The 15,665-nt window shown below is 38.9% G+C and overlaps 1 protein-coding gene across 2 annotated transcripts in view; it reads right to left on the bottom strand.

Annotated features, from left to right (window-relative positions):
- PREX2 (phosphatidylinositol-3,4,5-trisphosphate dependent Rac exchange factor 2) overlaps positions 1 to 15,665 on the bottom strand; it is a 280,651-nt gene that overhangs the window by 34,283 nt on the left and 230,703 nt on the right. For both annotated transcript variants that reach the window (XM_054020338.1, XM_054020337.1), the window contains exons 36-37: positions 10,582 to 10,648; positions 7,671 to 7,861 (exon numbers count right to left, since the gene is read on the bottom strand). In XM_054020338.1, coding sequence (XP_053876313.1) covers positions 7,671 to 7,861; positions 10,582 to 10,648 — 258 coding nt within the window. The remainder of the gene's footprint in view (positions 1 to 7,670; positions 7,862 to 10,581; positions 10,649 to 15,665) is intronic.

Consider the following 15,665-nt stretch of genomic DNA (forward strand, 5'->3'; position numbering starts at 1 on the left):
TCAAACTTCAGCTACCAGCTGAGTTCTTGCTTGCTGAAACAGGAGACAGTAAATTTATAGAGACAGGAGACCAATCCTGGAGGATGTGTTTTGTAACCCAAGCTACTACTTCCACTCAGGAAGGCCTCAAACCTGATGCCTTTTGTGTATGTTGATTTTCTTTAAACTGTTTCTTGGAGGGTGGGAGACTGGCTTCATCTTTCAAGAGAACAACTGCTAATTAGACTAGTCTCTGGCAGGGAAGATGACTCAGTTTCTGAAATAGATGAGAAACACATGATCCCAAAGAAGATTTCTTACAGAGGAACAAGTTATTTGCTCATAAGAAATGGTCATTATGAGCATTTCATCTAAGAAAGGAAATGCCTTTCTTTCTAAAGCATGAAACAGTTATCACCATGAACTTGATAAATACTCTTGGAGCAAACAAAATGCAGAAGGGAAGGCCCTTGAGTTAAGTTTCAATTGAGGACTGCAAACCAGAAACACATTTCATGATAGAGTTGAATAGGTGTGTATATATAGTCATATTTCAGATCTAAATAGGAAAAATGCCCTGATTTTTAGCCTTTAAGGTTTCTACCTTGGGACTTCAGTCCTGCATAGGTAGATTTATTCAGGTTTTTAGTACAAACCTCTTTGGAGTTTGCTAGCTCCTGAAACAATGAACTGAACCTCCAGGGGTCCAACCCTCTGGACTACAACAATGGTTCCCGAGGCTCTGGACACCATTTCCCAGCCTGCTTAGGGTCCAGAGCAGGGATCGAATAGTCAGGAAACTTCTACAAAAGCCAATAGGGAGTTTCTGATGGAGTGATTTATATAGATAATGTGCTGGGCCAACGAGGAGCCAGGGCTGGTCAGTCTCTCAGTTAGAGGGGACAAACAGCCTTGGAGACAAAGGGATTCATTTTAGTTTCGCTTTTGGACAGTTTGAGTTTGGAGCTGAGATTGGGGCAGCACAGCTTGGGGCAGGGAGTCTCTATTCAACTCTCACTCCTGCACAAAGGGAGACTTTGAGCTATTGTGGGATTTAGAACATGATCATGAAGTGCCAGTCCTGTGGAGATCAGTGATTAGAAGGGCAGAGAAGCAACCTGGTGCCAGCTACCTACAGCCAGCCAAGATCTCCACAGGGCTCCAGACCAGGGAGTCATGAGGGGACCCTGCCCCACTCAGGGCTGAAGAGACTGTAAGGGAACCACTTTCTTTTTGTTTAAGCTGACCAATATTCACAGCGCTCCAGCACTCATTGCAGGACTTCTCTTCAGCCTCTTATCTGCCTGGAATGGTGCTAGAGAGGGAGCTGAGGATCTGTCTACAGTGGTGAATGCAGGGACGTGGAGGATTTGTTATATTATTGATATCATAGTGTTTTGGTTAATCTTAATCCTTTTCTTCCTTACAGAATTTGTTTCCTGTCCCTAGTAAAGCCCCCTGTGTTATATTGTTCTTTTGGAGTGTGGAATTTCATTGATTGGCGCTTGTAGTAATGTATTGTGTTGTTTGGGTACTGGGTTACAGTCCTTGTGAATTTCCCAAGGAACAGCACCTTTGTTTCCCAGGCACAGATTGGAGTCACTTTGGGTGAAGGCACCAGGCACCGAAATAAAAAACTCAGGACTCAACCCATGCCAGGGGCAGAGACAAGCCACTCCAAGTAACAAGCACCAGGGAGGTTTGAGCCAAGCCTTGGGGAAGGGGTAACATTAAATTCAAAATTAGCCTATTTTTTGTGAGCAATGAAACCTGCTGAAGATAATACTGCCCTTTTCTCTAATTTTTAACAGGAACAAGTGCATCCCTCCATACCAGAGATGCTATTTCCAGAAATAAAATTTGTGAACACCCCTCTCTGTTGGATAAGGGGAGTGAAAATAAATTCAACTGAAAAACCAGAACGGGGATCTAGGACTCACTCATCTGTCAACTTTTGCTTTTTTTCAAAGACTATACAAATGCTTTTAGAAGCATCATAGATACCCTATAATTCTACCTCAAATTTAATGCAATTATGTTAGTGGTTGGAAATTTTGCAGGTAGGCACTAGCTACAGAAGACCTCACCTTGAATACTGTTTGTATGCCAAGAAGTTGGACTTGTCAGGAAAGAAATTTTTAAAGGTTTGAATTGTCCTGTGCTTCTTGTCCACTCAAGCTTAATAATGGTGTTATCTTAATAATGATAGTTCAAGAACAAACTTGGCCACCATATACATTAGTCTGAGGAGCATCTTCTTCAAATGAGTAGGAAAGGGTTTCATTTTTAAGTCCTTGGCAGATCAAATCAAGCTGTTATCCATTGGGAAACTGCAATCTAATTTATTTCATGTTGTAGAAGAATTCAGATTGTTCAATTTAATTCTTTTTCATCTCAAAATCAAAAGAACTTATACACAAGTTGTTTCTAGACAGTTTGAAGGGGTCTATTGGATTTTTTTATATTGGTGTTTTCTGTAAGAAAGATTCGGATTCCTCCAAAGCCCTGAGTACTGGAGAAGAAATACTGTAGGAAACTGAGAGTTTGGTTCTGCAGGTTGAAGTGAGGGAGCTATATATCAACCCAGGCAGTTAAACATCTACATAATGCATAAAGGTGAAGGGAGCAAAGAGGAAAACACTGCACGAGAATCCTTTTTGGAACCATCCCACTCAGTCTGTTTTCATGCATTTCTCTGCACTTTTTAAAATTATGTGCTAAGCAGAATGATGTTTCAACAGCTGAAACATGAAAGAGAACTGTATGTGACTAACATCATTCCTAATATGCATGTTAAAAGCGAACAAAGCAAAAACGTGTAGCGTATAGAAAGGGAATATAAATAATAATAAATAACAATAATAAATAAATGTAGAAGGGGAATATAAATCAGAATTGTTATGGATTACTTGTTGGTTTTCAATGTGTTGTTTGTGCTATCTTTTAGGACAAGTTCCCACATCTCTATCTGCCTTTGAACTGTAACAGGCACAGTATTAAACATTCTATTATCCTAAATATTTATATTATGAAGAAAAAAAAGTTTATTCCTGTCTCAGTAGATAATGGATCATGAAAATATATTAAAAATAAATGGAGATAGGGATAGTTAAATTGAAGGGGAAAACAGCGAATATTTAAGAAAGAGAGAGCAAGAGTGAAATCAAAGTTTAGCTGACTACTCTTTGAAAGGATTGAGACACATAGGGACTCATTCTGCAATGCATGCTCATGCTGGCATGTACTTACTCCTGTAAGTAATCCGGTTGAAGTCAATAGGTTTACTTACAAGATCAAGTAGTTCAGCGTGAGTAACAGGTGCAGAACTGGGCCCCAAGAAAAGATCTTTGCAGCAGTTTCATTGATTTCAGAAGTAAATTTCTCTAGTCAAACTTTTAAAAGAAAATGAATGTATAAAGGAGAATTGAGATGAGAACAACAAAAATATAGTTACAGTGGAGCTCTGCGTTGCTGTTTGGGAGATCTGGGTTTGTTACCCATGAAAAGTGTGTTGCTCCCTGGACCTTCATGAGCTGGGCAGGCTTCAGGAGCACAATCAACCTTTGGCGGAACCTGTCTCCTCACTCAGCAGGACATCTGCTAGCCTAAACCCCGTGGCTTAAAGGAGCAGCAATTAGATGCTTTAAAGAAGGAAATCAAATACAGAAAAAATAATAAAGAACAGAGGTATCTCCAGAAGATTCATAAAGGACACACTCGCCTTTCTATCCACCTGGAAATAGAAACTTATAAATAAACCCAAAAACTGCATTATTTGAATATTTTAAATAATTCATTTTAGTTTGTATTCCTACTAGTCTCCAAATTGAGTTCTGCAGCTGCTGCACCTAATTTTATTTTTGGCATAGAAAGAGCTAGGATCTGTGAAGCACAGTCTGTCTCTTCCCTCTGGAGCAGGAACTGGCATAATGATTCAATATTTAAAAGTGCTTTTGATCATCTACATTTGTACAGACTGATTACAACTTCAAATAAAATGAATACAGGCAAAGAAACTCTAGTATCATTTACTGGAGGATAGTTAATTGGCAGGTAGAATTGCAATGTTTTAACTAAATGAAGTAAAATTTAATAGACCATAACTAGTTATGATGAAAAAAGGCAAAATAAATCATAAAAACCAGATTCCTTAGAATCACATTAATTGTAATTCCTGATGTTGAATCTGCACAACAGATTCATTTTATGATAATTTATGGGGAGGTTGTAGACATATATCACAAAGGACAGTGAAGGTTAAAGGTACTTATTGCTCCCTGGTTCTTGTTCAGCTGATTGAAATATACTTGAAAAAGACTTCTGTCTGGAATAGATACTGTATTTCTAGCTCTAATGTCAATTGGCAAACATAAAAATCAAAGCAAAGCAATCACCAGCAATTCAAAATCCCCAATATTATCTTGGATACTGGAATGAAAATATGAGCTCTTTCAAGCTGTTTTTAGCCTAGTACAATGTAAAAAGCAATTTAACTTGGATCACAGAGACATTAGAAACCAAAACATTGCTGAGACTGAGGAGGTTATAAGTGATAGTGACAGTACAGCCAAAGTCTGTAGTCCAGTGGTTTTCAAACTCTTCCATAGTGGGATGCCTTTTTCCGTATTGAGACCCTGTCCCAGAACTTCCCTCCCATCTAGGTGGGATCTGGCTAGTACTCTCTCCCACCTTCCATTGAAAAGGAAGGGAAGGACAGTGTGGCCCCTCCCCTCTGACATCAGTTCAGGACCTCCATGTTAAGAATGTATACTCTAGTCTAGTAGTCAGTCAACAAAGTTTAACTAGAGAAAAATGGGAAATCCAGATTTTTATTCTATCAAATATAGCCTGAGACACTAAATTCTGGCAGAGATGGGAATAATGGTGTGTTCAACTCCCATTTCCTGAGAGTAGAAAAAAGGAGTGATCAGCACAGCATCCTGAACTCTGATACAGACTCCTAGACTGAGACTCAGGTCAGGCTCCATTAAGGATCTAACTTTGGAAACCTGGTGAAAATAAGTTCCAGGGGTCAAAATCTGGGGTTTGCATATTTAATGCAGACATGTGGAGACACGAACTAGGGTCTGTTACTGTCATATTGTTCACCTTTAAACTGGTAGGAGGACTGATCCATTGAAGAAGGTTTCTTTCAAAGGGTAGCCTACCCACAGGGCTAACATACAATATTTTATTAGAAATGAGAATTCAGAACTCCATGTGTCTAAACTATCAGGTTTAGAAATAGAGGTTTCCTCTACAATTGCTTGCAAAGATTAAATCTCATTCTACCAGAACAGGGGCAAAAAACTTATCACTACTTTTTAGGCCACTATACTTCATGAGACATTTTATAATTTATGCATATGAATGGGTACTACTGCTGAGTGAATAATTCAAAGTGTACCGTTTTTTCAAACAATTGTCTTTCTGTTCAAGGATGTCAAGTTTATGATTTTATCAAATACATCCCCATTATTTAAAGTTATATTCCCAATAATTCTGAATAATTCATGATCTGTAAATTGTGCACTAACTGTTCATTCTGCATATTTGATATTCATGCTGCTTTGATTGGACATGTGGATCACATGGTATGTTTCTGCCCTCTGATTGAGCGTAACTCTAAAAACCTACCACAACAAACAGATTTTTGACAAAATATTCACTTTTTCTAATTCAAATTTCATTTTCTGTGAGTATGCTACAATAGCCATTTAAAATTCACCATTTTTCAAATATTTCTGCTAATCAACACTTTGTCTGTGTAGAATATTCTCAGGAAAAATCATGGAAAAAGGCACATAGGAGACAGAAGATGCTGCTCCTCATCGGAGCAGTGGAGGGAAAAGGAGGAAAGAAATGCTGCCCATATTTCCATTGGTTGACTAGGAGATTTAGCTGGAGTTATAACTTGGAAAACGGGATTCTCTAAATCATCAAAAACTTCTTACTTGTAAAAATGTTAAATCTGGATAAATAGCCAGAGTAAAGCATAAGGGCTTTATGGGCTTCTGAAAATATCATGCTGATCCAGCTTATAAAGTGTTCCCACATGCTAAAGGAAGGATAAACACAACCATCCTGCTCTGGTACAGGGGATGGTATTAAAAAATATCATCATCTCATATAACTGCCTAAAACAGAGTACTAGAGAGACAAGTGGATGAGGTAGACCTGCAGAAGGATCTGAAGAAGACCTCTGCGTGGTTTGAAAGCTTGTCTCTTTCACCAACAGAAGTTGGTCCAATAAAAGATATTACCTCACCTACCTTGTCTCTCTAAAACAGAGGACAGTATACTTCATGCCACATACACTTGTCTGCCAATAATGCAGTGTCATACAAATGCACCGTCAGATCTGAGCTGATAAAGATGGCAAGTCTGTTTCATAACATGCACTTATTGATTGTTTCTCTGATACTTTGCTGACCTTTTCCAGCTTGTCATGCTTGATATTCTGCATTGGACTGGCACTATATTGTTTTTCCAAAGTTCTTTTTAGAAAGATATCAGAGGGGTAGCCGTGTTAGTCTGATATTTTTTTTCCTGTGGCGCCTTTAAGACTAACAGAAGTATTGGGAGCATAAGCTTTCGTGGGTAAGAACCTCACTTCTTCAGATGCCAGAAGCTCAGACTAACACAGCTACCCCTCTGATACTTGACACCATGCAAGGCACTGCATTTAGCCGTATGGAATGGAAATCTTTTTTAGAAAGATGGACATTACGTAAAATTAAAAAGAAAGTTATTTTTGTTATAACCCAACAAATTTGTAATTGACCCTGCTCAAATGAAAATCTGCTAAGGATCAGAAATTAATAGTGTAAGGAGTTTGAAACAGTGAATCATGAGAATGAACACACCATTTTTAAACTGACTGATAACTGGAATCTATAGTTTGTATCCTTATGTAAAAAAGAATCATGTTAGCATCAGCTTCTGGGTTGTATAAAGAACCATTACAGAATACGTACCTAATGATTATTTTCCTCAACTGTTATTCTTTCATGTTTGCTGTAATATACACAAAGTTCTAACCCTACCCCGCTGGTACTTACACATACTGTTTTCTTGGATGAATTTCACTAACATCCTGGTGACCTTTGTAAAATTGGTTATTTAGAAGTATTTAAGGTTGCTCAGAGTTTAGTACAGTGCAGTATATAGCAAATCAATTGAAAATTCAAAATGTCAAGTGTCTGAGTTCATTTTCTGTAATCAAATTGGTCATGCCAAGTATTACTCCACAATATAGTGCTTCTGGTTATTCTGGACCAGACCTGCAGTATTTGAGTTTTTGAGATCCACTGCTACTAAGATTCCCTCCAGTGTATAAAATGAACACTAGGTGTTAAAATGACTTGCCTATACTGGAGTTCAATATAAAATACACAATATATTATGCAAATAGGAAACCTTCCTTGTCATGCTTTAGAAATTTTAATATTTCTGCCTTGTACTAATTTGTAAGACGAATAATCTATTGCAACTATACAAGCTAAAATTATATTGCTTATTTTTTTAATCACTGCAACTACTTTTATCTTCCAGAATCCCACCATGAATAATCTTTTAAGAGTCCATTAGGTACATACTAGTACACTCAGAAAAACATGGAATAAAAATTATTCTCCAAATTGGAATGCAGTGACTGACTAAAGCAAAGACAGGTGGATAAATTGCCATACCGATGAACTCCACTATTGCACATTATGATGTGGCAAGCTCCAAGTCTGCTACAGAGTTCTGAAGAAACTGACAGCAATCCAACTCCAGAGGCACTGCAAGCAGTGTAAGCACAGGCCGCTGTGCGCTTGGATCGGATAAAAGACACTACCAGTCGGTAAAGTTCATCCAAAGAATTGAGGGGCCGCATCAGCTGCAAGCAAAGGAGAACAGAGATTTAGACAACATTTGCCATCAAGATGTATGTGAAGTTCTCTTCTGGGAGGGTGACAACTAAATTGTTTCTGAGTTTAATGATTCCAGACAAGAACAGATGAGCACTGTGGGCCAAACCCTGAGTCCAGCTGCTTTCAAAGCACAGATTTGAAAGGGCATGCGCAAAGCACACAATGTATTGTGGCAATATTTAAGACAGTTTTTTTAAAATCGGTATCTGGGTATTTTCATTGAATGTATAATCCCCAGGCCCATCTCTACTGTGTTAGCCCTCTCCACCTAACTACACATGGGCAGGCCTTCTTCCAGGAGTATTTCCAAAGAAGGAATAATGCAGTGAAAGACAAATGCAAAGATAGGCACAAAGGGAGGAGTGCTGGGACTGATGCATGACCACTATGAGAAAAATCAGCATACAGGGAAGACAAAACTGTCCTATGTTTATGCAAACAGCCATTCACTAATCCTGACTAACTACTGAAAGAATATTAGAGCGACTAGGTGAGTGAGGTAATATCTTTTATCGGACCAACTTCTGTTGGTGAGAGAAACAAGCTTTCGAGCTTACACAGAGCTGTTCTTCAGTTCTGTAAGCCCAAAAGCTTTTCTCTTTCACCAACAGAAGATGGTCCGATAAAAGATATTATCTCATGTACCTTGTCTTTCTAATATCCTGGAACTAACACAGCTACAACAACACTGCATACTAAAAGAATAATAGTAAGCAGTAGAACAGGAGTGAAGAAACCACAAACAAGAACAATTAACTTTGCAACAAAACTGAAAAGAAAGTACAGGGATCAGCAACCTTTCAACGAAGAAGAGCCATTTTTTTGTTTTTGTCTTTGACCAAAATATTTCGAGAGCCGCATCACACGCAAAGCTACTTGTACAGTTAGAATTTATCAGCTAATAATAATTGAACATATTAAAGTTATTACTCACCAATACTTTTAATGCGACCTCTGCCATTTGAATTTGAATGTAAACAGGAGGGGGCTCTGGGCTGGGGCAGGGGATTGGGGTACAGGAGAAGGTGCAGGGTCTGGGAGGGAGTTTGGGTGCAGGACAAGGTTCTGACATGGGGCAGGGGGTGCGAAGTGCAGGCTCTGGCTGGGAGATGATTACCACAGGTGGCTCCTGGCCGGCGGTGTAGCAGGGCTCAGGCAGGCTGTCTGCCTGCCCTGGCGCCACGCTGCTCCTGAAGTGGCTGGCTGCTGGCACGTTTCTGCACGCCCCGGGTGGTGAGGGGGAGGTGAGCTCCGCGTGATGTCCCCACCCCCAGCACCATCATCACAGGTCCCATTGGCCAGTGGGAGCTGCGGGGGCGGTACTTGTAGGCGCAGGCAGTGCATGGAGACCCGCAGCCGCCCTCCCCACAAGGGATACACAGAGACGTGCCAGCAGCCAGACGTTTCTGGGAGTGGCATGGGGCCACAGCTCTGCTGCACCACTGGCTGGGAGCTGCCTGTGCTATGCACTTCCCAACCAGAGGCTGACCTCGCACCCCCTCAAAAAATGGCTGTCCGCCAGGGGACAGCCAAAGAGCCCCATGCGGCTCCAGAGCCACAGGTTGCTAACCCCTAATGGTATCCAGATTGAAATGATACATATATAGAGAAAGAGTTTAACTGCATAATATTGAATTTATATATATATACACACACACACACACACACATATATATATACACACACACATACACACACACACAAAGATAGGAAAGACTGTCTTCGTGAACTGGTAACAAAAGGCAGCGTCTCTCCCACGGCATTCGGTAAAAAAGTGAAATGGGGCTCAAGTCACATTGCAGCTCTTGTCATACAAAGCCCTGATTTTCTCTGCTCATGAGATACCTAGGGATTCCCATAGAGAGAAACCTGCTAACCAAAGAAAGAATATTTAAAAATCTAGACAAGCACTTCCTAATGGCAATTTTAATTCACCAGGGAAATGGTAGCCTTATTTATACTTAGATTTACCTATATTTGAAAAGTACACTGATTTAACTAAAGTGATTTAAAAATAAATCTAGCTAAACCAATGCAAACTGCTTACATAGACTCACTTAACATGGTTTAATGTTTAGTTATATCAATTTAACTTGCATTGGTTTCAACTGGTACTAGTTTCTAGTTTAGACAAGGCTTTATGAAATATAAAACTGTAGGCTGTAACATGGATGTCAGATCAAAAGCAGATGCCATGCTAGGCAGTACTTTAGGCATAAAAGGAGGATTTTTTTTCTTAAAATGGAAATAGGAATCCATTTTAGGGGCGCCATCATGGGAAAGTTGTAAGGGCAACCTTGTGAGGAAAATACTGAAGGGCCTGTTCTTTATGGGACAGTGCACCAAGTTCATTCTCCTGGGCACATGGACTGTTGCCTGCAAGCACCCCTGACAGAACCCAAAGGGATAAGGCGGAGACCAGGCCATGGCTCTGCCCCTTTACTCTTCGCTAAAGTCAGAGGAAACAGATCAGCTTCACGCGTGAGCATGTGCTGCATCTCCTGAAGCACAATATCTCTTAAGAGGGCAATGCTGTATCAGACCATCTGTAATGCAGAGCTGGGACAAAAGCCATAACAGAGCCCTGAAAAAATACCTCAAAATAATTCAACTCAAGCCAAAAGAAAGGGATTAGGATAATGTGTAACATACAGAGTTTGATTAAACACTTAATATTATTGTTTACCTTATCTATATAAGCAGCTTTTGATGTTGAATTTGGAGGGAGGTTCGACTTGTCCAGGTAGAATGCCCTGAGATAACAAACAAACAAAACTGTTAATTGTTTAAAAGCCTCTATAACATATACTGTAAATATAACTGAAACATCCTTTGATTTATGAAGGGTTTTTTAGACTTAAGGACATGAGACAAGTAAGGGCTGGAACAAAATGAAGGTTAAGGGTGCACTAATGCTCTTCTTTTTAAAGAAATTATGAACATGTTTTTTCTTGGCAAGCTGCAGTATAATGGGTCACTGAATAATGTGCATCTGAGTATAGACCGTGCATCAGAACTTCTGCAGTATGTTTTACTGAAAAGTTACTAGAAAAACTGGAATTGGTTATGGAAGATAATAATATTAGAGGAGCACCCCAAATGTACTAGGCATGGTGCAGACATATAGAAAGACATTGTCACTGCCCTGAAAGGCTACAATATAAAAAGAAACTAAAAAAAATAAGAGTGGGGGAAAGATACACCATACAAGCAAAGTGAGCAGGGTGATGACCGGAACGAACAATGTCTGTGTCAATTTTTATATATGCAACAAACTATCTTCAACTGCTCCTCTGCATAATTTCCACCCACCTATATGAAAATGATTTCATATATAAAGAAGCAATTGAATGCAAATATTGTTCATCAACATAAAAACAAAATGCAATGTGAAAGAGAAAGACCAACAGATCCAGAGCCAACAGCTTAATAAAAATTAATATTGCCTAGGAAGTGTCTGTAGAACATAAAAAGGCAGCATGTGTTCTGTCAAAGGACAGAGGCTGGTGTTCCATATGGTACACAGTATGCTCAGTTCGTGTTCACAGGCCTTCCATATTATCCTTTTTCTCCTCTGTCCTAAAACTGAATAACCTCACTCCTTTAGTACATAAGAACATAAGAACAGTCACACTGGGTCAGACGAAAAGGTCCATCTAGCCCAGTATCCTGTCTTCCGAAAGTGGCCAATGCCGGGTGCCCCAGAGGGAATGAATAGAACAGGTAATCATCAAGTGATCCATTCCCTGTCACCTATTCCCAGCTTCTGACAAACAGAAGCTAGGGCCCATCCTGGCTAATAGCCATTGATGGACCTATCCTCCATGAATTTATCTAGTTCTTTTTTGAACCCTGTTATAGTCTTGGCCTTCACAACATCCTCTGGCAAGGAGTTCCACATGTTGACCGTGTGTTATGTGAAAAAAACACTTCCTTATGTTTGTTTTAAATCTGCTGTCTATTAATTTCATTTGATGGCCCCTAGTTCTTATGTTATAAGAAGGAGTAAATAACACTTCCTTATTTACTTTCTCCACACCACTCATGGATTTTATAGACCTCTATCATATCCCCCCTTAGTCGTCTCTTTTCCAATCTGAAAAGTCCCAGTCATTAATCTCTCCATATACGGAAGCTGTTCATATCCCTGATCATTTTTGTTGGCCTTTTCTGAACCTTTTCCAATTCCAATATATCTTTTTTGAGATGGGGCGACCATATCTGCACGCAGTATTCAAGATGTGGGCATACCATGGATTTATATAGAGACAATATGATATTTTATGTTTTATTATCTATCCCTTGCTTAATGATTTCCAACGTTCTGTTCGCTTTTCTGACTGCCGCTGCAAATTGAGTGGATGTTTTCAGAGAACTATCCACAATGACTCCAAGATCTCTTTCTTGAGTGGTAACAGCTAATTTAAACCCCATTATTTTATATGTATAGTTAGGATTATGTTTTCCAATGTGCATTACTTTGCATTTATCAACATTGAATTTCATCTGCCATTTTGTTGCCCAGTCACCTAGTTTTGAGAGATCCTTCTGCAGCTCTTCGCAGACTGCCTGGGACTTAACTATCTTGAGTTTTGTATCATCTGTAAATTTTGCCACTTCACTGTTTACGCCTTTTTCCAGATCATTTATGAATATGTTAAATAGGACTGGACCAGTACAGACCTCTGAGGGGCACCACTATTTACCTCTCTCTCCATTCTGAAAACTGACCACTTATTCCTACCATTTGTTTCCTATCTTTTACATAGTTATCAATCCCTCTTATCCCATAACTGCTTACTTTGCTTAAGAGTACTGGAGGAAAGGAAGCCTCTGATCTAGCCTCCCCTCACAGCACCTGCTGTAGAACCCCAATACTGTACAAATGGTTCATAGAAGACTAACTTGTTATGAAGCACTGACTCATTATTCCCCATGACCCTTTCCTTACTCCCCAGTGACAGCTCACCATGTCACAAACATCCAATGCATGCTACCTACTAGTGGTAGCACCACTTCATCATCTGCCTGCTCATATTCATAGACCCTAGAGAATTTTTATTTTTCTAACAGATGTATGAGAAGATCACTTATCAGACACTATCACCAGCTTACCATCTATGTGGCATTATCAAATGTCAGTAAACTAATATTAAAGACTCCCTATCAGGAGCAATTGCTGGTTTCCTTTAAAGTCTGTCTGGAGCAATTTCATAGTGTTCTATTTCTCTATGATGCTCATGCAGCTGTTCCTGAATGTGGTGCATAGAAATCCATGGTGACAGCATATTTGACTTCACTTGGTGTCATTGAAGGCCACTCTTGAACTTGGACTGAACATATTCTGAACAAGATGTTAGGCAGAGCAGGGTAGGAGAACATGAGAGCAAATCTGTTGTAACAGCTTTACTTTTGAGTCACAGAAAAATGTTTATTATTACAAACAAAAAAATAATCTATTAAATTAATAACTGGACCTTGTCAAAAATGGGAACATTTTTGCAAACATTTTCAAGAAAAAAAATTGGGGGAGTAAAAAAAAAAATCAAAATTTTGAAAATTTCAGTCAGTTCTATAGATTGTAAAATAATTGTAAGCAACTTAAAGTGAATAAAACAGTTTATAGTTGTTTTAATAGGAGATCAGTATGGTGGTAAGGATGGACCATAGTGAGATAGAAAAAAATGAACTTTAAAGAGTAAATGAAATAAAGGAACAGACTGCTTCTTACTCCTCTAAAAGACAATGAAAACTAAAAGGTACGAAAAACAAAGACCAGACAGCTGAAATCACCATACTTGTCCTTCTGTCAGTGGCAAGGCATCTGACACCTAAGCAGAATTAGTGTGGCTTATTACCTCGGTGCACTGTCAATAAGATGAACTGCCGACAGTCTCCGTCAGGAGGAAGGCACAGCCTGTCAGTGGAGGATTGCTGGAGATGGCATGTGGTAGAAATACCATGTTTACTTTGTAACTAAAGAATTATTTTAAACTACAGTAAAGTCTGACTATGAAAATAGGAAGGAGATGTGCACTTACAGCATCATCCACAAATGACAGGGTCATCCTGGGCCCCGATCCTGCAAATACATACCCACATGCATAACCTTACTCACATGAGTGGTCCCATTAATTTCAATGGCACTGTTCACAAAAGTAAAGCTATTCATATGCATGTGTTTGCAGGGTCAGGGCTACACAGTGCACATTTTAATAACCTTAAATATTTGAGTTATGAGTAATAACTGCCCTATTAAAATCTGACACCCTATAATACTACTAGATTCTGCTGCATTTAGTTTTGTGGTTTTGAGAGGAATATTTTTTCCAGACAGAAGATGTAGATTCACCCCAAAAAACGACTGTGAAACCTGATCTAGTTCTATTATTTACAATTAAAGTGAGTCTGTAATGCCTCTTTGAATAAACTCAGCATCCAAAGGAAGTTAGAGAATAGAGGACAAGAGATCTGCAGGAAAAAATTGCTATTAATGCTACATGACTAGCCACAGTGCATAACAGTTACCTCAGCAGTAACAGACCAACCTTTTCTGTGTTACTGTATAGCAGAGCTAAAAACAAATTTAAGTGTCATTATGCCATTCGTGTATTGAACATTATCAGAATAAAAGCCTACATTACTTTCTGCTGCTATGCCACAGGGAAATTTACTCATTCAGAACCTGTTCAGTATTCCCATCCTCTTTATACCATTTTTTCAGCAAATTCAGCTGCATTAAAACACTAGTAACTAAATATAGAACAGTATACCCACTAATGGGCTATACAAAAAATAACCAGCTCCATTCTGAAAATGAAGCAACATGGACATTGTAAAGGGATACAGAATTAAATTAATTGTTTCATTAATAAAGTCAATTATTCATTAACCTAAAGTACTAAAATTGAAAAAAATCAATTGAACAATATTAATTTTACAAATCTAAGATATCCTATTAAAAATGAAACCATAGCCAGAATCAGCTAGTAGTCCCAGATATTTCTCAAGTGCTTTATTTTTATTGTTTTTCATCAAGATTGTCTTCAGTTTTTCTCAGAACATGACAAATTGTGGACAGCATATAAATTTCCAAAGCACTTCACTTAATTACTGAATGCCTGTTAAGGTCCTTAATCAAATTTCAGGGGAAGGAGGTAATGGCAGTCTTGGCATGGTACCCAGTTTGGATGATATTTTCTAATCCATTTGAAGTGAACAAGAATGAAATCATAGTACTTTGCGTGCATGCACCAAATGTTATTAGAACTGCTCTAAAAAAATTTCAATTTTTATAAGCTGTGGTAGACCATTCTTCTTATAAAAAGATAGAAAACTACAGTGAGTTACCACATATTGTAGCAGGGGTCAGCAACCTTTCAGAAGCGGTGTGCCGAGTCTTCATTTATTCACTAAAAGAACAGGAGTACTTGTGGCACCTTAGAGACTAACAAATTTATTAGAGCATAAGCTTTCGTGGGCTACTGCCCACTTCTTCGGATGCATATAGAGTGGAACATATATTGAGGGAATATATATACACACATACAGAGAGCATGAACAGGTGGGAGTTGTCTTACCAACTCCGAGAGGCCAATTAAGTAAGAGAAAAACAATTTTTTGAAGTAATAATCAAGCTAGCCCAGTACAGACAGTTTGATAAGAAGTGTGAGAATACTTACAAGGGGAGATAGATTCAATGTTTGTAATGGCTCAGCCATTCCCAGTCCTTATTCAATCCTGAGTTGATTGTATCTAGTTTGCATATCA

The sequence above is a fragment of the Malaclemys terrapin genome, chromosome 2, assembly GCF_027887155.1.
Source record: "Malaclemys terrapin pileata isolate rMalTer1 chromosome 2, rMalTer1.hap1, whole genome shotgun sequence".
NCBI lineage: Eukaryota > Metazoa > Chordata > Testudines > Emydidae > Malaclemys > Malaclemys terrapin.